At 34.5% G+C, this 23,773-nt stretch overlaps 2 protein-coding genes across 8 annotated transcripts; both read left to right on the top strand.

The window, feature by feature from the left end:
* The first annotated feature begins 369 nt into the window (after nt 1–369).
* On the top strand, nt 370–15,679 carry LOC109100108 (MAGUK p55 subfamily member 3-like). 6 transcript variants are annotated; one of them, XM_042735254.1, is made up of 21 exons: nt 370–758; nt 911–945; nt 3,617–3,727; nt 4,232–4,350; nt 4,433–4,510; nt 5,158–5,238; nt 5,826–5,963; nt 6,090–6,171; nt 7,300–7,385; nt 7,507–7,581; nt 7,690–7,886; nt 8,495–8,559; nt 9,288–9,308; nt 11,305–11,346; nt 12,651–12,716; nt 13,032–13,193; nt 13,261–13,341; nt 13,570–13,663; nt 13,968–14,076; nt 14,519–14,647; nt 14,759–15,679. In XM_042735254.1, exons 3-21 carry the CDS (start codon nt 3,703–3,705, stop codon nt 14,936–14,938), a joined length of 1,830 nt encoding a protein of 609 aa, XP_042591188.1. In that variant the 5' UTR covers nt 370–758; nt 911–945; nt 3,617–3,702; the 3' UTR covers nt 14,939–15,679. The 6 variants fall into 6 exon arrangements, with proteins under 6 accessions (XP_042591188.1, XP_042591187.1, XP_042591189.1 ...); XM_042735253.1 differs by lacking the exon at nt 911–945; XM_042735255.1 differs by lacking the exon at nt 911–945 and having other exon boundaries at nt 370–568.
* Nucleotides 15,680–16,956: 1,277 nt separating this feature from the next.
* Nucleotides 16,957–23,171, top strand: LOC109100107 (protein phosphatase 1 regulatory subunit 3C-B-like). 2 transcript variants are annotated; one of them, XM_019113606.2, is made up of 2 exons: nt 16,957–17,053; nt 19,773–23,171. In XM_019113606.2, exon 2 carries the CDS (start codon nt 19,801–19,803, stop codon nt 20,710–20,712), a length of 912 nt encoding a protein of 303 aa, XP_018969151.1. In that variant the 5' UTR covers nt 16,957–17,053; nt 19,773–19,800; the 3' UTR covers nt 20,713–23,171. The 2 variants fall into 2 exon arrangements, with proteins under 2 accessions (XP_018969151.1, XP_018969149.1); XM_019113604.2 differs by lacking the exon at nt 16,957–17,053 and adding an exon at nt 18,582–18,794.
* Nucleotides 23,172–23,773: the final 602 nt, after the last annotated feature.

Here is a 23,773-nt window from a genome sequence, read left to right on the forward strand (position 1 = left end):
TGTAATTTTTTTTTACTGTGTAAAAGTCACTTTTGATCAACTTAAATTTAACTTAATTAAATTGCTAATATAGTATGATCTAATAAAAAACAACAAAAACGGTTAGGTAAGGGGCAAGACAATTATGACCAAGATTCACATGGGTATATAACACAACCTTCGATCTCAAATGACCCTCTTGACTTTGTCAGAAAGAACATGCCAGTGTCCATTTGCTATCCTAGTCTTCTATCCATGTGTACTACAAACACATTTTATTATGAAAAGTTACAAACACCAGGTTTTTGATGGCAGCAAAAGAATCACGTAGGTACAAGAGTACAAGGACTGTTCAGATTCAGCGGCGCTGCCGATCAGCTCTTGTCGTATCACAGTGAGCATCATTAGAGGAGAGAGTGACGAAGAGGACCAGTGGGGGGATGGTGATAGAGCGATAGATTGAAGAAGGGCAGACTGGAGATTGTATGTGAGAGAGAACGAGGGGGGCCAGTGTAGCAGGAATTGCCATAGAGATTCCGAGGGTCTTTCCATGAAAGCTCTCAGCTCACGCACGCACGGGCGGTGAAAGGTAAAACATACGGGGGCGTTCTTCCTTTTGCATGCTGAGTGTATAATCCGCTCTGCAGACAGAGTGAACAGCAGTGAGGAGGATTCAGCACTTAAAAGGATCTCAGCATCCTGTGATGCATTTTTCACTGGCCACAATCCCTGACGGACAGTTTCGGGGAGACTCTGGGAAGCACGTCCGCTGGAATGAGGTAGAGGGATGCTGGGTGTACCTTAATATCGCTCAGATTCCCTTTATTTTGTCACAGTAAATGCATTCAAAGAGCATTACTGAATTAGGTGAACTAAAAAATAGTGATTTAAATGTTGTATTTTGTGTGTTTCCTGTTTTGTTCTTCCCGAGCTTCTGCTTTGAGACAGTTTTGAGCCGTTTTGAAGGTATTCCCTTGTACCTGTTTTGTGTTTTGTCATGACTGTGTGTGTGGTCAGGTTTACATACATTATGGGTTTAAGAAGGAAAATGCTCAGTAAACATAATAAATAACGTTTTAGTGACATGTTAAAATGCTAAATGGTTCTTATAAGATGTTGGGGATAGATAATGTGCTCTGTATAAAACCAGTAGAAGTCAATGAACAGTCTACAGCATGTGTGTACAGGTATGCAAGATCATTCAACCTGTCAACTAATGAACCTGCTTGTAACATTTTTTCAGGTGAATATGCAATATTCTTGCATAAAATATGACATATTTTGTTTTGATGGACAGGCTATTTTCTGATAATCTACTGAATCTGAATGAATTAAGCTCTATCCCATGAGGCTCAGTGACTCCTGCTGATGTAATTTACAATAGTCGTCTCCAAAGAGATTTAATTTGATGTGTTTGCTTGTGTCTACAAGCATTTATGTGTATAATGCACACACACAAAAAGAGAGCTAGAGCTGTCAGCACTAATGGTGGCCTTTAGCAGTGCGTGATAGTGAAATCGACAGATGGTGGCAGAAGGGTGGCTGAATGACCTTGTCTCCCAGCAGGGCACATTTTCAGATTTACATGAATCATTCTGTAAGGGCGAGAACTGGGCAAAAGAAACCCTGTTCCTCTGGAGAAAGAGAGGATGATAAAAGGTCAGACAGAACAGACCCAAGGTCTTCAGACTGCAAACCAAAAGTAACCATTTGCAATTTGGCATTCACACCATTCAGGTTTTGTGTTTGTTTTATGGCATTTTCTATATGACATTTTCACCAATGGTATTTTCAAATCGTTGGGCAGCTGAGCTGCAAAGTACTAGCAAGATGACCCTGATCTGAGCATATGTCTGGTGAGAATCTTCTCAATGCAGCTGCAGCATATGAGGAAAATGGAGAGAGACACAGAGCAGCTTAATCTTTCCATCACGCATGTCATAATTAGAGCGAAAGGGAAAGAGAAATAGAGAGATACTTTTGGGCCTTTGAGAGAATCAGCATGGATTAGAGGGCTTTTAGAAAACCAAAAGTCTGTAGTAAGGTTACAGCTTGTCTGGTACAAGCCGTACCAAAATTTTAGATCATGACACCCCCATATTTCATCACTTTTACTGGGGGTTTAAGCTCCTTGTGTTAAATATATTAATTCAAAATATCTCTCGATGTCACATATTAAATTTTTCATCAGCACAAGGATGTGATTTCTGAAAAAATAGGCCTCTGTTTGAATGATAGGGGGCTTGAGACTGATGTTTTTTATTTATTTATTTATTTATTTTGCTGAAATCTAAAATCACAAATATAGTAAATCAAACAACATTTTTCTGCAATGTCTTCAGTTGTGTCCTGTGTTTACCAATGTACAATTTATTCAGTCATGAAATACGGAAGTCAAAATTGTAAGGTTCTTAAATGGTTCTTTCCTTAGGTTTAGAAAATAACCTCTTATATGCCATTTTATAGAAAAAGAATGACAAAAATGTTCCAGAAAAAAACAACAGTTATATGGTTAAATGTACCTGACCATATAGTGAAAATAAATTCAATGGTTTAATATTAATTAATTTGCATTAGCATTAATTTGTCATTTTACTGTAAAATATTGTCAAATGTAATAACTACAAATTGTCTATACAATCATTTATGGTAAAAAAAAAATGTATAAGGAAATTTCCAGATATATTTTGTTAAAATATTTTTGTTTCTTTTCATTTTTGTTGTTTATAATGTATTCTATTGTACCACCTGTATTATAATCATGGCTATGAGTACATTTAGGATACAGAACAGATTTTGGTAGTAGACTGGTGAATTTATACTATACAGCTATTATACAACATAGCTTTAAAGTTTATGTTTAAATGAACAAACACCACTACATTATCCCATAATATCAGAAACATTAACACTGTCACACAACTTAAAAGTTTCTGTAAGGAGATCACAGGAACATGCAAAGTTTATAATTGGAACTTAAAAAGGTTCTCCAAAGGAATCTTTGTTAAAGTGTACTGCCTTTTCAAGAAACTTGTTTTCAAGCATTGCATTGAATGTTTAGGGCTATTTAGTATTGAGTTGTGGACAGTTTAAATGATTTAACCATACACTATGTTTGCAATCAAACTGAAAAGCATCATTTTCAGACTAAGTAAAAAGGAACTTCTTACTTTAGTGCAGAGTATACTGTTTCATGTGATGTCTCTCTGGATGAAACACAGTGATAAAGTATTGATTGTTGTTGGCATGGGGATTATTTCCTGAGGGACTCATTTTCAAGTGATGTGGTCATATTTCTACTTACTGTGAACTGTGCAGACCACCAGAATCTATACCCCTTTCTAAAGAGTCTATGTTTGTATCATCTTTTTTTTTTTTTTTTAAAGCAAAATTCCATGATGGAGTTTGTTACTTCATAACACAGCAAACCTCACCATGCAAACATTTTTAAAACCATTTCATTGAAATGATCAAATGAGCATAAAATATTATTACCTTCTTATTGTGTCGTACAAGATCCGCCTCATTGATTTGATGTGTCATTATTGAACAGCTATTTATCATGAATTCATAGAAGGGGACAGTTATAATGTTAAGGGTTTCCTAAAGTTGGCTTGTGCCATTTTATTTCTGACAGGCTTTTCAGATGAGCCCGCATTTTGAGTGACCTGAGAGAAGAGGAGAACCATTTTTCCTTTGTCTCTGTCTGTCTCATGAGCAGCAATGCCTGTTCTCTCACCTACCACAGGTACGTCATACAGTAGCTATACTGAAAATGAGCTCACTTGATCATCATAATAAAGAACAGTAATTTTGTCCTCATTAAAAAAGTACATATAAATAAATTGTAAAATATATATATATATAAATATATATATATATATATATATATATATATATATATATATATATATATTGTAAAATCATGTACATTCACATGAGATTGAAGTCATTTCAGCTGCCTATTAAAAGTTTTTCATGTTTTACATGGGAAAATGTTGAGAACATATGAACAATTCAAGATGTTTTTGAAAAATTGAACACTATTTGTTTAATAGCCTATAATGAAAGTTTTTTTTTATGACTAAAGCCTTTTTTAATACTATTGGTAAATGAAAATCTTAATAATAGACATCAGTAAGTCCTGCTGTATTGGTCAATTCAACATTATTATATTATTTATGTTTCAAAAAAGTATACAGAAAAGGAATAACTGTACAATTTTAAAGTATAATTTTTTTTTATCTTGCAGGTTTGCATGAGATGCTAGCCCTTCTCACCTCCCAGCTGCATCCAGATGCTAATCATAAAGAGGACATGATTTTCCTCAGGGAGGTCTTCAGTGAGAGGAGCCTCAGCTATCTTATGAAAGTCCGTAAAGCTGTAGATAATGTCTAACATCCTAATATTGTTTTTTTGAATGATTATCCATATGTACTGACCTTTCATGCAGATCCATGAGCGACTCAGGCAGTTCCAGCTCCAGAGCCCGACCCCAGTGCTCCACAGCGCATCCTGCCTAGCAGAAGACGTAAGTGGCATCTCTACCTCAACAGCAAACAATCAAATCTTCATTATTTATCTTACATATGACTATACTAATATATATCTTGTATATATATATCTATATATATATATATATATATATATATATATATTTCAAAAGCTGTTCAAAATGTTGGTAAGATATTTGAATGTTTCTGAAATGTTTTTCTTTTGCAAACCAAGACTTCATTTACTTTATGAAGCAGATCATGAAACAAAAATACAGTAATATTGTGAAATATTCATATTATTATTAATATTTCATATTATATTTAAAATAAAAGTTTTTTATTGTAATATATTTTAAAATGTACTTTATTCATGTAATGACAAAGCTGAATTTTCAGCAGCCTTTACTCCATTCTTCGGTGTCACATAATCCTTCAGAACTCATTCTATGGTTATTTAGTGCTCAAGAAACATGTCTTATTATTATCAATGTTGAAAACTATCATACTGACCCAAAACCTTTGAATGTTAGAGTATATAAGACAGCAACACATGTTTAAGGCTAGATGTTTTATTGAAAAATAAAAACAGTGATTAAGTGTGGGGGGTTTTTCACTGTACTATTAAATGCTGCCATGTTTTTGCATTTTTGATGATATTGGTCTTGCTGGTTTGCATTGACAGGTCGCAGAGGAGCTACAGAATGGACCACTGGAGGAAGATGAGAGAGAACTATTAACACTTCTTACTGCTCCACATGTGAAGGTGCAAAACTCACACTTGTGCCCTTGTCTTTATAGAGATTTTCCTGACTGCTGATTTTCCTAATTCATGTCTTTGTGGTCAATTTTCTGAAAAATCTTCCATTGATCTTAAATTGCCCTAAAGTACAATATATGATTTTTTTATAAATAAATTCAGATGCATATAAACACTTGCCCCTTTATATTTTAATAATCTGTCAAATTGAAAGCCGTCACATGGGTATGTAAATTCTATAACAGATATGATGCTGACACAATAATTCCGTTTAAATCAGTATTTAAATGAAGCTTGACGTAATTAAGCTTAATTAATTTATATTTGATAATGAGTGGCATGAAAAATTTTAGAATCAGATGACATTTTACAGCCTTCTAATTAGACTCGCTCATTTCCTTCACGTGCCCTGGGCAGCAGTTTCCTCTTCCTATTTTGTTGTTGTTGTTGTTGTTGTTGTTGTTTCATTCTCTGTCAACCAATTCATACCTACATGCTAATTCTCCCTCTCATTTATACATGAGCACGATCTTTCTTCCACAGCACCACTGAGTCATCTTGTCAACTTTTGTTGTGATTTTTCTCTCCATCAGGCAGTGCTAACAGTACATGACACAGTGGCACAGAAGAACTTTGAGCCTGTTCTTCCCCCTCTACCGGATGATCTAGACGATGAACTGGAGGAGGAATCAGTAAAGATTGTGCGTTTGGTTAAGAACAAGGAGCCTCTTGTGAGTTTCAGGATTCAGCTGTTTTGTCAACAAAAGGGACTAATATTCTTAATATACTGCCCATTATCATTAAGACATGCAAAATATAGTCTTATATTTAATTTCTGCAATCAATTGTCTCTTTAGGGTGCGACCATCCGCAGGGACGAAGTAACTGGGGCGGTAGTGGTTGCTAGGATAATGAGGGGAGGAGCTGCAGACCGTAGTGGTGAGTTACTGACAGCCTGGTCCTTCCCCTTGTCAGCATAACTTTTTTTTTTTCTCTGTGGAAAGGTTTTTTTTTTTTTTTTTTTTTTTACACTGTGGCTGGACAACAGCAAAATCTCTCTCAGCAGATTTAATGTAACATAATCTGTGATGATGCAATCAGGGACCATCCGAGTCAAAAACTGACTGTAAAACCCGTGAGAGACGACTCAATTCTCAATGGAGAGATAAAGAGAGGGAATTGAATAACCATTTAAATGTTACGCATAGATTTACTGAGAATCTCTCCTATTAGATATCCAAAATGACATTTTGAAAATTAGATGTCAGCAACAAGGGGAGACTGTAATCATAGCTAAATTTATTTATTTATTTATTTTTAATACTAATATCATTTTGAGCAGCGGATTTTTCTTATCACCAGCAAAATATTGAATAAAATCCTTGAGATTATGCTTTGCTTTGGGATTACAGATTATACTGGAAATATACAGAGCAGATTTCATGGTTGCCATGGAAATTATGTTGAAATATGACGTGTACCTTGCAAGCTAGGTTGTCCTATTGTATAATAATGAGTGTTAGTATGCAGTGTTATGCAGTTCCTAGAAACAAGGTATAAATAAAGTCCAGATAAAAAGGAGAATAAAATATATAATTATTATTATATTATTGTTATGAAATATTTCATTGAATTTGAAGAATGCAGTGGTATGAAAGCCAAAATGATTAGTGATCTGGAAGCTTTTTCAAGTGAGGAGAAGGCCAAATTCCAGAAGAGAGGTTTCAGAATAAAATATTCTCTTAAAACGTAACTTTTGGGGGTTGAATAGTTTCATACATGAATTTAGAGAACCAATTTGAGTTTATAAAACATAATAGTTATAATAGTATATAATAGTAATTTTTTAAAGAAAATTTTTTAACATCTTAGCTCAATTGTTATGAATTATGAAGATAATGTATAGTGTATATATTATAATATTATGAATATAATTTATCATGAAATAGAAGTACTTTCACTATAGTAAAAGCCTTTGATAGAATTTTTTTTTTTATTATTATTATTTTTTTTACCACACTGTATTGTAAATCCATCACGATGACTGTTCACTGAATTCTCCTTCAGGTCTGGTACATGTTGGAGATGAGTTAAGGGAGGTCAATGGAAATCTCATTATACACAAACGTCCTGAGGAGATCAGCCAGATTCTGGTGTGTTCACTATTCCTCTGTTGTTTTACAAAAGCTGAGTCATTCCCATAAGATTCCTTATCTGAAATGGCACTTACCTGATTTAGTGCCCTCGTTTTGTTTATTGTTTGTCGGGCTACAGTCTCAGTCTCAGGGCTCGATCACTCTGAAGATAATTCCGGCCATTAAGGAGGAGGATAGATTCAAGGAGAGTAAGGTGAATGTAATTACTTTTTATTTGAACGTCATAGGACAGAAAAGATAGCAGCTGCTTCATAATCTGTATGCAATGTTATATGCTCTGTTTTTTTATTTCTCTCTTTAAGTCTATTTAAGAGCTCTGTTTGATTACACACCATTTGAAGACAAGGCCACACCTTGTCAGGAGGCAGGACTGCCTTTCACACGTGGGGACATCCTGCAGGTGGTGAGCCAAGATGACCCAACATGGTGGCAGGCCAAAAGAGTGGGAGACAGCAACCTGCGTGCTGGCCTCATTCCTTCAAGACAGTTCCAGGAGAGGTACACAACAAAAATCATGTCTGCAGCTACCTTTCATTTACCTTTATTACTGCCTTATAGACCAGCTGTCACTTATATGCAATGGTTGTTCAAGAGCAGATTTTAAGTGGAGGCTGATTCTTCAGTAATTTAAATTTGTTTGGATACATTAATATTAAGTTTCTTTCCTCCTTTTATGTAAATTACAAGCAGGATTGATGATGTATTAAAATGTAAATAAAACTGGTTTTAAAGGTCTGATAGTAATTTTCTATTAATATAACAAGAATTAAATCCTTGACCAAAATTATGTTTGCATGCATTATTATAATATCCATTCTGATTGGTCATTTTTAATCAAATCAGCCTCCTCTTTCAGTGTTTAATGGGCTATCATATATAAAAAAAAAATAATAATAATGATAATAATAATAATAAAAACATCCTTTTAAATTAGTTCATCAGATTTATGAATGTTAGTAGGTAAATTAATTATTTCATTTTGAATAAATATTTGAGGAGACAGACCCATCTCCCTGTGACAGTCCACCACTATAGGTCTTTTAAAACAAAGTGTTTGATTTCTGCTGATTATAATTATATTTGGACTTTTTTTCCTAAATCTGCAGACGATTGTTGTATAGGATGAAAATGGGAACACACCAGAGCCCTAAATCACCTAGAGCCACAGCATGTAAGTTCTAAGAAACTACCTCATATCTAACAGAAACTTTACCTACTGCTTAACTAAGGACATGAGTTTCTTCTCAATATTTAAACAAACGCTCTGTTAATGCAGAAAGTATTTAGCAGACAACTGAGCATCTCACATCATATTTAGGTGTGCGACTAACCCTTATAGAAAATATGGAATCGTACCAAAGCGGAATGAAGGGAACTCTGGTATTCAGATATATTAATCAGTCTATAGTCAGATATTCCTCTTTTTTGTCCAGTCCTGTTAAGGGTTACCCAGACGATGCAGTGCTATTTGGCAGGACAAATGTTGTTTACATTCAGATGCTTTCAAATGTTGGATATGGGTATAATCAGCTTTTCGATGCAGATTCTTGATTAGATTCTAAATTGCAAGTGCACAAGCTTGGGACAATTCGCAGGTGTCAATTCCAATTTCAAATGAATTAATTTAGGTTACAGTGTCAGTTTTAATTATATATTCATGCCAATACACAGTTATTCACAACTCTCCCAGTCTTCAGAAAGTGCTGTATAAATATACTGAAATAGTTTGTGCAAAAGAACAGATAGGCCTATCTATATAGGATAAATGAAGATTGCCGATGTATATTTTACCCAGACCTATCACAAATGACAATACTCGCAAGATTCCTTATTCATTTGCTTTTCATACTTATTCATGTTTCAGCAATTGTGTTTGTTTCCTTACTCTGCTTACCTCAGGTGACCAAACTTGTGAAAAAGGTAGGTGATGTTAAAAAAAAAAAAAAAAAAAAAAAAAATTCATAACATATGAAATAATTAAAAGGTAACACCTTATATTATAGTGTCCTTGTTACACACACATAGTTAGTATAGTAGTAATGGTAAATTATGCATAATTACAACTCAATTTCCAAAAAAGTTGGAACAATTTTTTTTTTTCAATAAAAACAAGAATCAAATCAAATGTCATTTGTTAATTCTTTTTAACCTTTATTTAACTGACAAAACTATGAATATAAGAACTAAGAATGTTTTCACTGACCAATTTAATTGTATTTTGATAATATAAATACATTTTGATTTCAGTGGCTGTAACACATTCCAAAAATATTTGGACATACCTGTAGGCAAAATAAAAGTTAAAAGATTATAGTTAAACAGATGAACTGGTAATAGGTAAGGGTATCATAATTGGGTATAAAAATCATCCACAAAATTCTCTGTAAAACCAAAGATGGATAATGGCTTACCACTTTGTGCCAGAAAATTCTCAATTCCCCAAAAAATTTGATATTTTGAGATGCCCTATTTACTCACCCTCAGGTTGCTCCAAACCTGTATGAGTTTCTTCGAACACAAAAGTGAAGAATGTTGGTAAGCAAACAGCTGATTGTAGCAATTTACCAAGTCAATGGCTGCCAGCTATTGTTTAGCTACCAACATTCTTTAAAATATAATATAATATAAAATTCATATAGGTTTGGAACAACAGGGTGAGAAAACTATCACTTTAATGAGAAAATTGTAAAAGCATTATAAATATTTTTTAAAATATGGTGTGATATATATTTCTTTTATGTTTAATATTATATATATATATATATATATATATATATATATATATATATATATATATTTAATGAGAAAATTGTAAAAGTGTCAAAAGATTTAGGTAATAGTCCGTATAGGGAAAGGCAGGAAATCGTTGTTCAGTATGCATAACCTTTGAGCCCTCAAATGTTATTTCATGAGAAAGCATGAATTAAATATAGCAACATGAGCTCAGGAGTACTACAAAAAACCATTGTCACTTCATATTGTCTGAGGTTGCAAGACGATGCCAGCCCTCATTCTGCACGTGCAACAACAGCTTGGTTTTGTAGACACTGAGTGGATGTGCTTGACTGGCCTTGTCTGCAGTCCAGTTCTGTATTCTACTGAAATTGTGTAGCATTTCATATAGAGGAGAATAAGCCACTGATGACCACAGAGAAGTCTTATATCGAAGATACAAATATTCCACTTGCAAAACTGCAGCATTTAGTAGTATCATCAGTTCAGAAACAATTAAAAAGTGTAATTAAAAGGAAAGATTATGTAAACATGCCTCTGTTCCAACTTTTGTAGAGTATGTTGCAGCCATTAAAATCTAAATTTTTATATATTTAAAAAATACAATTAAGTTGGTGAGTGAAAACAGATTTTTCTTTGTACTTTTGTCAGTTAAATAAAGCTTAAAAAGAATGAACAAAACACAGATTCTAGTTTTTATTGCATTTTACAAAATGTCCCAACTTTTAAGGAAATGGGGCTGTACAAGCAGCTAACCATAAACCCTAACCCTATAGTAAATATGCATTGTTAATTAGTATTACTCAGTATTATTTGTATTGTAGGACACTGTACAATAAAGTGTAAATTAATGAAATCAAAATAATTGTAAATTCTTTTGAAATGAATTCATAAATTTGTAAAATTTATGGGTATTTCAGGTATTTGTTACTAATTATATTCATGGCTAGTCCATGAAAAGAACCCTTAAATTTAAAAAAAATACAAGGCTCTGAATACCCAGTACAGATGCTGAAATCCCTGCACTCAGTGCTTGCTGCTTTATTTTGCTGTTGGGGTTCTCTTGGCCTCTCCATTAACTCTGACCCATAAAATGTCCTTGTAAAGTGTGATCCCCACTGATTCTCCTCTCCTGCCTGTACCCTTTCATCTCTTGTGTTCTCCTGACCCACCCACCCTCCAGAGGACTGTGACAGTGAGGGCAGTGTCAGTGGACAGCACGTAGGTGAGAGCTGGCACCTTACACACTGAATGCACTCCACATGGCTTTGGCTTTGGATGATGCTTTTTTGTGTGGAAGTGGTGCGCTTATACAGCATCTGGTTTTGTTGCGAGTTCTTTGGTACACTTCACCACAGAGCTCATACATTTGGCACATCCTAAGACCCCAGCCATTGGTCACTACTTGAGCTCACTGCTCTGCTGCCGTCTTCGGACAACTCCCTCTTTGCGTTTTAGTGGTTTTTAGTGTGTGCTTTTTGCTACAAGGAAAATTGCCAAATTGGTGCACTTGCTGTTTGTGGCGCTTGCTGCTTAAAGGGACAGTTCACCGAAAAATTAAAAGTCTGTAATTTGCTCAACCTCATGTTGTTCAGTTGAGCCTGTATGACTTTCTTACTTCTGCCAACCACAAAAAGAGAAACATTGAATAATATAATATGGTAGCATTTTTTGTTTTTCCTTTTAATGAAAGTGGATGAGGATCTGTGCCAGTATTCTGAAGTCATACAGTTGTTTTATGTGAGGAATAGACATTTACTGTACATTTACATTACATTTAGTCATTTAGCAGATGCTTTTATCCAAAATGATAATTAATTAATTAATTAGATTGAATTAAACTCAATCTGCACTTCTACATATTCAAATTTCAATGATTTATCAATGTTGACATAAACCTAACACACTGGCACCATATTTTCATTTTTTTTTTTTTTTTTTTTTTTTGTATCTTCACAGCCTTATTCACTTTTTTTTTTTTTTTTATGGAAAAAAACTGCCAGCATTTCTCTTTTAGTGTTCCATGGACACTAAAGAAAAATAAAAAAGCTAGGATTATGATATAAAAAGTCAAAATTATAATAATGACAATTTAAAATTATGGCATAAAAATCAACAATATGATAACTATAACACACAGCATGGTTGAAATTATGAGATGATGTGTAAAAATTTAATTATTACTCATTTTTGTCATAATTTTGATTTATCTCATATGAATGATTTTTTTATTTCAGATATGACTTTGTATCTCATAATTATGTTTTTTAATCTCATAATTATAATTTAACAAAGCATATTTTTTTCTTATGTAATGGAATTAGGCTTTTACAGGGAAGGAACTTGTGTGGGCTTGAAACTTTTATTTTTGGTGAATGTTTCTTTTAAGTATGAACAACAGGTGCACTGCTATAGCCAGGGAACTATTGTTTTCGGCTAATGGCGCACAGAGGCTTTGGCATGGCTGATAGCTTGTGATAGTCTCTATAGAAGTTTGCTGGATGTGTGATGGTCTAACATTAGTTGTAGTTTCTCCAAAGTGTAAGGCGGTGGCACCGTCCTGTGGCCAGGCCTTTTCCTGGGAGTTTTACTCAGGTACCATACTTCTTTCATACTTGTAAGGTGAATAGATGCATTGCTGCTTTAACTTATTCACTGCATATTAAATTTTGCAAAGCAGATGATCAGTGTGTTGCTATTTTCTCCTGAGATGCAGCTGTTACATAAAATCAGCAGAAGTGTGAGGCACATGGTATTTTTAGTCTGGAGGATAAACCTCTTTCCATCCTTGTCTTTTTGTCTGATCTTTGTGTTCATGTAATTCTGTCATGGCTATTTATGATTTTCTCTATATTTTTAAATTTTTTTTTACCTATGTTGATCTACTGGAAAATTGTTCTGCTCTCACAGCTGGTCTAAGGAGAAGCTTCAGACTGAGCCGCAAGGAACACCAGGGTTCAACCAAAGAGTCTCATCCAGCAGAGTCTGAAGAGAATGAGTTCCTCATATATGAAGAGGTGACACTATATCAGATGAGAACCCAAGACAAACCAAGGCTTGTGGTGCTGATAGGTAAGATTAAAGGGATATCAGGACATTCTAAACGGCCTTCAGAATCTCATTTCCTTTTTTTCTGCAGGGTCTCTTGGTGCTCGGATCAATGAGCTGAAGCAGAAGGTGATTGCTGAGAATCCTCATCGGTATGGTGTTGCTGTGCCACGTGAGTTTACTTTTTCCATTAGCCCAACATCAGAGACTATGCAGGTCCTGGCTGATACTGTACACACCAAGAAGCTGAATCAAAGTATTTTTGCTTCAAGTTGATGACCTAAGTTTAAATCTTCTAATTTTACATTTAATTTATTCTAATAACTACATGTTGTGTATTGTAAAATCACATGTGACTAACTAAAATGCTAGTATAATTTGTGTGATCATTTTTTAACAGATACAACAAGACCCAGAAAGAGCCATGAAAAGGAAGGTGTAGAATACCACTTCATCTCCAAGCAGGCCTTTGAGGCGGACATCCAATCGAATAAGTATGTTGTATGAAACTTTTTAATATCTATGTTGGGTGTGCTTTTTGTCAGTATTGTAAAACATCTGTGTGGCATTCTGTTAAAGGCATAGTTCACCCAAAAAATTATTTAGTTTTTTTTGGCTACCATTCTATTGTAACTGCATGGCAATTTTCTTTTTATGGAAGAAAGGAAGAAAAAGTCATACAGGTTTGGTAAATGATGACAGTTTTCATTTTCAGGTGAACTACTCCTTTAATAGTGTTATCAGTTTTAATTTTACTGTTGTTTGAATTGGCACAAAACATATATTGTGTATGCGCAGGTTTATTGAATATGGTGAATATAAGAATAACCAATATGGGACAAGTCTGGAGTCAATACGGAGTGTCCTGGCGAGAAATAAAGTATGTCTGGTAGATGTTCAACCTGAGGTAAATATGACGTTCTGTCATTGTAATTATTTTCAGTATTGGCTTTTCTCTGTATTTCTGGTTCTGAGCTCTGGTCATATGTGATGTGAAGTAATACATAATGCATTTAAATAAATGAGTAACTGCACTGAAATTGTGATCATTTTCTTTGCTTTGAAAATAATATATTTGATATTTTGATAATAACCCCCTTTGTTTTACATGGCAAAAAGTCATACAGGTTTACAGGTAGATTATTGTATTCATTTTTAAGTCACTTTGGATAAAAGTGTTTGCTAATAAACAAATATGTGTAAATGGTGATCTCTTGCACAGTGGTAATGTTTCTGCTCAACCTAATCTTGATTTGAATCTACAACTTTTGCCATCAGCAGAGACTCTGGTCATAATTGGAAACCAATGCAATGATTTATATCTTTTATTTTTTTACCCTAAATCTCAGGCTTTGAAAACTCTCTGTACATCGGAGTTTAAGCCCTATGTGATTTTTGTAAAGCCATGCATCCCTGAGATAAGTCGGCAACGTAGCTCTCCCACATCACCAGGAAGGGGTGACAACGGACACATCACGGTGAGACGGGATTTATATCACCATACTTCCCAAATGCATCTCATTAAACTCTTATACTGCACACAGTGAACAAAAACTCTCTATTTCTATTTTTCTATCCTCATGTGAAAAGATGAAGACCTACAGGACATGAGGCAATCAGCCGAGCAGATGGAACAGCAATATGGCCACCTAGTGGACAGGGTCCTGGTAAAGGAATACTCTGCCAGTGCCTGTGTAGAACTGAGGAATATTCTGGAACGACTCGAGAGGGAGCCGCAGTGGGTGCCTGTCAGCTGGGTCCGATCTTGATCCTCCCTCCTTCCTTAAATTCAAACACTCACATATGGTGTTATGAAAACATAGACCTCTCTGCCTCTTTCTGTGTCTTCTGTCTGCCAGTTTCCATTTCATCCTGTTCGACTGAAGTAATACAAAGCGAAATACAAGTGCCGTCTGAATTGTTGAAACTGAGATCTGTTGTTCTGCGCTAGTAGTGAAGATTTCTGTTCATAAGATTTTGCATGGAAGTAGCACTGACAAGAAATGAATCACTGATAGCTGAAAGAATTTGTTTTCTTTGGGGGAAAAAAATGGTGAGCTGCACAAATGAACATCAGATGAGTACAGGACCACTTGAATACTCACTGTGTCAAAGCTGGTTTCTGCCTGGCAAACAATCTAGTGTGAAAGTCTTTTGTTTTGTTATCTTCAACTTATGCTGGCTGTGTATATTTAGTCAAATGTAAATGGGAATGATGTAAAATATTATACTGTACATTTGCAAACAATTTCAGTGTTTACATTTAGTATTTGGTCACAGCCTGTCATAAATTAATAATTTGTAATTGTCAATGTTTTTGTATCAAACCGATGACTGTATGATGTCTGTGTAGGTTATTAGACAAATTCGACATTATAGTCAAAGAGCGTAAAGCATGTTAACATCTTTGTGGCCATAAAGTACTGTTGAAAATGTTATGAATGTGTGCCCTTTTAGAATACATGGAATATTTTTGAATGTAATTGTTATAATAAAAATTACAAACTGTATCTCTTTCTTTCAGATTTCTCTTTTATTAGAGAAAATATAAATACATAAAATATTACTATTTGAATAGTTAATATATTTCTATTACAAATACACACATTTAACAAATAAATATTGCTTTGAATGTTTAAGCCAACCGACCTTGAGCATAACATCCATCATCTTGTGCTCTTGTTGAATTTTTAGTGACTGGTAATACAGCCATCCAGCAGCAGGTGGTAGTAACAGACTTTTTCCTTCTATATTTAAACCTCTTAAAACAAAACAAGCAGAGCATTATGAGATAAAGTGGACCATTTTAAATACATAAAAAACAAGATTTATTATTATTATCACTTTATTGCAGTTTAAGAAGTTTAAACTTCTTAAGTTTAAATTTCCTGAATTTTTTTTTTTTTTTTCAAAGATACCAAAGTATCTTCTGTCCATGAATAGGGGGGCTTGTACTATCTGAACTGACCTGAGCAAGATCATATGAACCAACATTTATAAGCACATAAAATACCAAATATTTTGGGGCTCATGTACTGTAGCACATTCTCATCTGATTTCACTGGTTGGTTCTCTAAATGCTGATATTCTTGCAATAGCTCTGTAAATATTGCCACACTGTGTAAAACTGCCCACATTTCAGCTGGTAAAAGTCAGGTATACTTCAGGTCAATGAGGAAGTGAGACGTAAAAAACCTAAGACCGTAACACAATTGTGTGTCATACTCAACAATTATATCTGTGCACAGTCCAGTTAATGCAAGTAAACTGTTTTAAAATGGAAAAAGTCACACAGACATATCCTTGCAAGTTCTATCTTGTTCTGCATTCTCTTTCCCTTAATACATGTTTGCATGATTGCTGATATCAAGCAAACACACCCTGCATTGTTCAACCGACCTCAGGAAATCATCCATAATCAACAACAATGTGAAAACAATAATAAAGTCAATCCAATACTCAAAATGTTAAATAAAACACTAAATGTTATAAATTGTCCTGCTTATACTAAACTGCATACTTAAACAATCTGTAATTGCACTAACCATTTAAATTTTGCAAAACACCTGGTTAAACGAAAATCAAGCACTTTCCTATATTACAGAGGTAAATTGATTCTCACTGATCATCATCATGGACCATCGTCATCATTAGTGTAAACAGAATTTGATTTGATTAGTGTATTTTATATCATTATGCCGATGGCCAGCTGTATCTACATTGATTGTGCAGGCTGGCTGTACGCTTCCTGTTTTGCAAGTGTGGTTAATGGACCAATAGTTGCTTGAAGTTTCCACTCTTGAGATACAGACTAAAGTGTTTAGATTAGACTTCAGCAAAACGAACTCAGACATCTCAAAAGGAATACAAGACCTTATTAAAAGGTAAAAATATATTATTTTGAATATGCTGACAGTGCACCAAAATTTGAAGTATTTCACAAATGTATCGTAATATATTTTTTGTCTTAAATGGATGCTGCTTCTAATGTCATTTTATTAGAGATTTTTTATTAGACAATGCATTTTAAAACTTTTTATACAACTATGCTTTGTTTTTTCTGGCTCCTAAACTTATTCGAAGCATATACATTTATATATAACAAAAAATATTCACCATGGAATAAATATATCCTACAGATGTATGAATTGCATTTAAAAACCATATTATATGTGGTTATTTTCAAGTTTTAGAAGTGCCCTTACCTATATCATTTTCATGAAATATGGTAGAAGTATTGTACTCTGTATTTTGTGATGATCATAAATGCATTATACATTTTGTAAAATGTTGCAGTATGGATCTTGCTAATGTAGGTCACATTACTGTAATAGGCTGCTATCATTGCAACATACAGCATTTTGACCATCTAACACCAATAGAGAATGACAGCTTCATAAATGTTAAACACCCACAAATGACAGCTTGCAATTGGTATGATGTGATCTTGCACTTATGAACAAGGTTCCCACTCATTTTGACTAATGATCTTCCATGCATTCCACGCAAAAAAAAAAAAAAAAAAAAAAAAACTGTATGGGTCAAAATTATAGATTTTTCTTTTATGCCACAAATCATAAGGAAAGTAAGTAAATTAAAGATCATGTTAGATGAAGATATTTTGTAAATTTTCTACTGTAAATATATCAGAACTTACGTTTTGATTAGTTATATGCATTGCTAAGAACATCATTTGGGCAACTGTAAATGTGATTTTTTTCTCTTTTTTTTGAACCCTCAGATTGCAGATTGTCTAATATCTGTAGTTGTATCTCCAAATATTGCCCTATCCTAACAAGCCATACATCAATGAAAAGCTTATTTATTTATCTTTCAGATGATGTATAAATCTTAGTTTAAAAAAAAACTGACCCTTATGACTGGTTTTGTGGTTCAAGGTCACATTAATGAAGATCTCTACCTGTATAGTTAAGTGTTTATAGGACCTGAATTAAAGCTGAGCAAAATGGGGCATGGCAGAGGCCGGTTTCAAACTTGCTTCTCCATGAACTAGGCCTATTTTTATAATGTGACCAAACGACATGCCCACTGTGCCACAACTCAAGAACCAGTTTTGTTTTTGTGCCAAAAGTAACCTTAGCCCACATGTGACACAAACTAACAACCTCATTATATGTGAATAGTTACAGTGACACGGTAAAAAAAAAAAAAAAAAAAAAAAACCTATTATTAATAAAGATAGGACATACAGAAAAGAAATTACTTTTAACCAGAAATTACGCGTCACGGCTTCGTCAGAGGACTATCTAATTTGGTTGACGCCTTTCCCCCGCCTCTCTCTCGCTTTCCTGCGCGCTGATTGCTCAAGCGCCTCGTTCTTCTGCTCTCCCATTGGCTGTCAAAATGGGTTACTGTGAACCAATGCGCGCAGAGGCTTGATGTACCGGCTGAGCGATCTTGTCTTTTGCAGTACAGCTGGACCTTAAAGGGGGCGTGCCGCTGCAAACGACGGTTCGTCAGTGGGTTTTTAGTTATCATGGTCGACACGTTGTTAAGTTAAGTTTAAAAGCAAGAAGGAAAAAACTGTACTTGTTCAAAATATAATAGAGCAAACTGTGTCTGTCGTTTTGGAAACAAACCACGGGTTTTAATGAATTGCACCAGGTAAGAATACAGACTGCGTCACAGTGCATCGAGTGGGTTTGTCACTGCTCACTGCGTGCTGGAAAAGTGTAAAGATGTCTTTTGAATATGACTAATGATTTAGATTCAATTTAAAAAAAAATACTGGCTTGTTTAAAGTATTATTTGAACATTGGGAATGTCAAGCTATTTAAACTTCTATTGGCGTGTCTGTTTATGTTACTAGTACTGAATTTTAATAGCTGGTTAATTAGTCCAACTGCGACAATTGGTTGACATTTAGGTCCAATGGTTTTGCTATTTTTTGCCAATGAATTCTATAGGGGTCTGTGGTTTAGATTTAGCTGTAGTACATATTCCAGTTTTACTGGTACTATTCATTGAAGTACTCTAGTTACTAGTGTCTGTTATAGATTTGCTATTATTTTTGTATTAGATAATAGTTTCCATTTTTGAGACACTGCTACTGTGTGCTGTTATAAGTAATATTGCTTATCTCACTAGTTACAATAACATTTTTACTTGTCATACTGTATGTATGTAATGACAAGCCAGTCATTATATATATATCGAATGCCTACTTCATAGGTAAAATATTAAAAGTTGTACTACAAAAAATTACCATAGTAAGAACTGAAATGCACAGTAGTGTGTAATGACTTTTAGTGCTAAAAAGACTGGAATAGATATTTTATAAATGTATATTTTATAATGCGTTGTTTTTGGATTTATCCCAGTCCTTAATTGTTGTCATGTATTAAAGTATGGTATAAATAATATATGTAATAATAAATATAATATAGAAGGATGAATATTCATTATAAAAACTGATGTTTATTCTAATGTGTTCTAATCACATTAATTGTGTTATAAAATAGCTCAAACTAGCTGCAAATATAGTTTTGTTAACCAATTTAATCTCTAAATTCTGAGGAAAGTATTTCACGTCTCCTGCTTAATTGGTCACTGTAGTGTTCTTCATTATTGTCTTCATGACAGGGTTCTGCAGATACTGAACCCCAGGCCAATGCCAAGTCCAATTATGCCTGTGGATGTGGCAATGAGAATTTGTCTGGCACATTCGCCTCCTCTTCGCAGTTTCCTCAGTTCATATGAGGACTGCAAGTCCAGGATCTTACTCAGCCAGTACAAACCTCTGAGATCCTGCATCAGCACCAAGACAGATGTGGACACTGATAACATAGGATGGAAGAGACCCGAGACCAAAAACAAAAAGAAAGTGGTTTTTGCTGATTCCAAAGGCATGTCTCTGACAGCAGTCCATGTATTCAAGGAACTCGAAGAAGACCCCATGTTAGACCTGCAGTTCGAATTATCAGACTTGGAGGACGCCATTGTGGGTCTGAAAGTGGAGAAGGAGAAGAATTTGATTTTGGATTTCCCTCAGCCTGCTGCAGACTATTTGGACTTTCGGAACCGTTTGAAGAAGAGCCTGGTATGCTTGGAAAACTGTATAATTCAAGAGAGATCGCTCACCGGCACAGTCAAAGTGAGCAACGTAAGCTTTGAGAAAATGGTCCATGTGCGAATAACATTTGATTCATGGAAAAGCTACACTGATATTCCTTGTACATACATGAATAATGTTTATGGTTGCGAGGACGTAGACACGTTCTCGTTTTCCATCGACCTTCCAAGTTTTGTGCCCCCACATGAGCAGGTGGAGTTCTGCATATCCTACAAAACTCATGATACCACATACTGGGACAATAACGAAGGGAAAAATTACAAGTTAGTACATGCAGAGAACGACCCCAGCCAGACCAGTGTAACCCAACAGACGGCAACAGAGTTCAAGAATCAAGGCAAACGCCCAGAGATGGATTTTGATCAATTTGGGAGCCCGAGAACATCTAATGGATTCTTCCCCGAGTGGCAGAGTTGGGGTCATATTGAGAACAACACCCCCTACTGGTGACAGTTCAAGAACCCTGATGAACTTGAAGTAAATGTTGTAACAAGGACAAATGCAAATGGTTTTAGAATTGACTTTTGAAAAGTCTGAAGAGTAGAAATTAGCAATGATGTCCTCAAAAGAAAACCATTTTGGCCATGTGTGGCCATCTTTCATACTGTCCAAATTAACTTAATGTTGGTGTATGATTCTGAGATACACATTTAGTTTAAAATGAGAAGTTTGGGCTTTATGCAACTTTGAGACTAACCATGTTAACCATATGGCAGTTACTCAGAATGAAAAATGTTGGTTTATGTTATTTTCTACATTTTCTAGCACACTATGTACACTATTTTGTAGATCTTGCATGGGGTAAACCAATAATTTTCATAACATAGATGCCTTCCTTTGTGTTATTCAGTGATTAACTGTTATACAATGGCTTCTGATTCTAATAATTTTGTTACCTTGAAGGGTAATAATTTTGCTACTAGGGGTGGAATGGTTCAACTTACTCACGGTTAAATTTGTATCAAGGTTTTAGAGTAACGTTTCGGTACTATACGATATGTTTAGAGAAAAACTATACTGTCAAATAAAAATAAAGAAAATACAAATAATCTACCTAACTACAAGCAACAGCTCCAATAAATACATAGAGTAAAGATACAAATAAAATGAACAGTGATTTTCAGTTTTTTTCAGGTAGGTCTAACATTAGTTTTTAGGTACAGAAATTAACAAAGTAATCAAATATAAAATGCATGGCATATTTTACTGTATAAATTAAAGATTAATCTTTATTAATGTTACAAAAGCTATTCAATCATAAGCAGTGAGTGATTTCCTTGTTGTTGCTGTATGATTAATATTAAGAAAGTGCCGTCACTTTAAGAGAATGAACTGATCCAGTGCACTGATACAGTATGTTCAGCTGGCTATGTCTGCTAAACATAACAAACACAATACTTTATAGAGAGCTTAATATTTGCGCGCATTCTGAGCGCAGCAAAAATCTCACAAGCTCGAATCATCTGGCTCTTAAATGTTTAAACTGGCAAAGCTTAAACGGGTTTAGTTTAAACACAGATAGCAACGTGTGCTGTTAGGGACTGCTGCTTCTATTCCAGCATACGGCACTCACATTAAACAAGAGTGAATGGTTTGTCCATGGTTTTTTTGTTGTTGTTTTTTCATCGCTGTTGTTGTAATGTACTGTGAAGCCAGAAAGCACATCCATCAACAGAAACATATATTAGCTGAACCCTGTTTGTTTTATGTGTTGTTATTTAAAACAAACCGTATTACATATGCATTGTCGGATTCAAGTTGAACCGCGATCCTAGTGCGTGCCGAACTGTGTGTGGAGAACCGTACGGTTCGATTTTTTAACGAGAACCGTTCCATCCCTATTTGTTACTCTATCTAAAGTCACTGAATTTTGTGAATCCTGCTTTTGAAATGTGACTGGACTTTAATAATTTCATTCATCTTCAAAGGGATAGTTTAACCAAAAATGAAAGTTTTGTAAATCATTCAACCTCCAAACATGTATGCATTTCCTTTATTTTAACACAATAGAAGATATTGAATAAAATGTATCAGTTTTTTTTTTTTTTGGCCATATAATGAAAGTAAATGTTGTTAAGGACCCCACTGACTTTCATTGTATATACAAAACAGTTATTCAAATTATGTTCTCCAGTGTTCCACTGAAGAAAAGTTTAATACCACATGAGGGTGATTAAAAGATAATAGAATTTTCCATTTTGAGTGAATTGTCCCTTTAACAGTAGTGCAAAAATGTGTGTAATTTTCAGATTATGGAATAATCTAGTACAATGTGAGATTGCTTCATATTGAAGTTTTTGCATCTCATTTGATAGTACCAATTTATCTCTCACTTTATAGTGAATGCACTAAGCTTGACGCATTATAAAGTAGTCCATGAGAGATAATAATGCCCATTAAGTGCTAAATCCCTGCTGTTGCACTTCTGATTTTTCCTACGCCTGTTCTACTTTTTTAAAACTCCACTTTCCTACAACAGTTTTTTTAAAAACATATTTGCTGTTATGGTATTGTGTGTGGCTGTGTGCTGCATTGTGATTTATAACCCATGGTGTGTGAAAACTCTCAAGTGTTATTTGGAGGCTAGAAGATGAGGGATTTGGATGTAACTTTATGAAGGTCATACTCAGTCAGGTAGAGTTGCTAAGGAGAGTGATAATATTGAATGAGATTGTTGCTTTTTTCCTGATTGTTTTTCCCTCTTACGCTTCAATAGAAAAACAGGTTAAGGCCTTGAACGAAGGTGATTGTGGACTGTGATGAACCGTGAGCTGCTGTAATTGCGGACTGTAGGTTGAATGTAAAAAGGGGCCTACATATTTTTCTACTGCAAAGAAAGATGTTTGTTTGAAAGAATCTTGTACTATACTCTGTGTTCCTGTTAGAAATAAAACCTAATGTTTCTATGATTAGTGGACTTGTGTTTTATTATGAATATGTTTTACTTCAACTGGTTCTCATTAATATCCCAGACAGCAACATAGTATTGGCCCAGATTCGGCACACATCTGGCCCACGTGAAATCCATGCAGGCCGGATATGGGCCAACACTGCATGCTGTCTGGGATCATGACTTCAATATCAGAGAGCACCATGAGATGACACCAGGCCTGTCTTATATACTAATTAATGAAAATGAATGTTTTGCTTAGGAGCTCTAAATGTTTATGACCTTTTAGAGTCAGGAATCATTCCTGAATGAGAAGAATAAATACCTGTTAAGAGATAAATAAATTTAATTTCTAATAAAAAAAAAATGCATTAAAATGCTTTAAATTGGAAATACGCAAAATCTTCCACATGCATCACTTCTAGCAAATATATAAGCATTGTTAGGATAAATGGGTGGGCGGGGAGAGCGGCCGCCCCCCCTCTCTTCCCCACCCCACCCCTCTAGGGGTCAGCCAGCTGTTTTTTTTTCGTTGTTTTTTTGTTTTCCGTATATATATATATATATATATATATATATATATATATATATATATATATATATATATATATATATATATAT

This window comes from Cyprinus carpio, chromosome B12 (assembly GCF_018340385.1).
Source record: "Cyprinus carpio isolate SPL01 chromosome B12, ASM1834038v1, whole genome shotgun sequence".
Taxonomy (NCBI): Eukaryota; Metazoa; Chordata; class Actinopteri; order Cypriniformes; family Cyprinidae; genus Cyprinus; species Cyprinus carpio.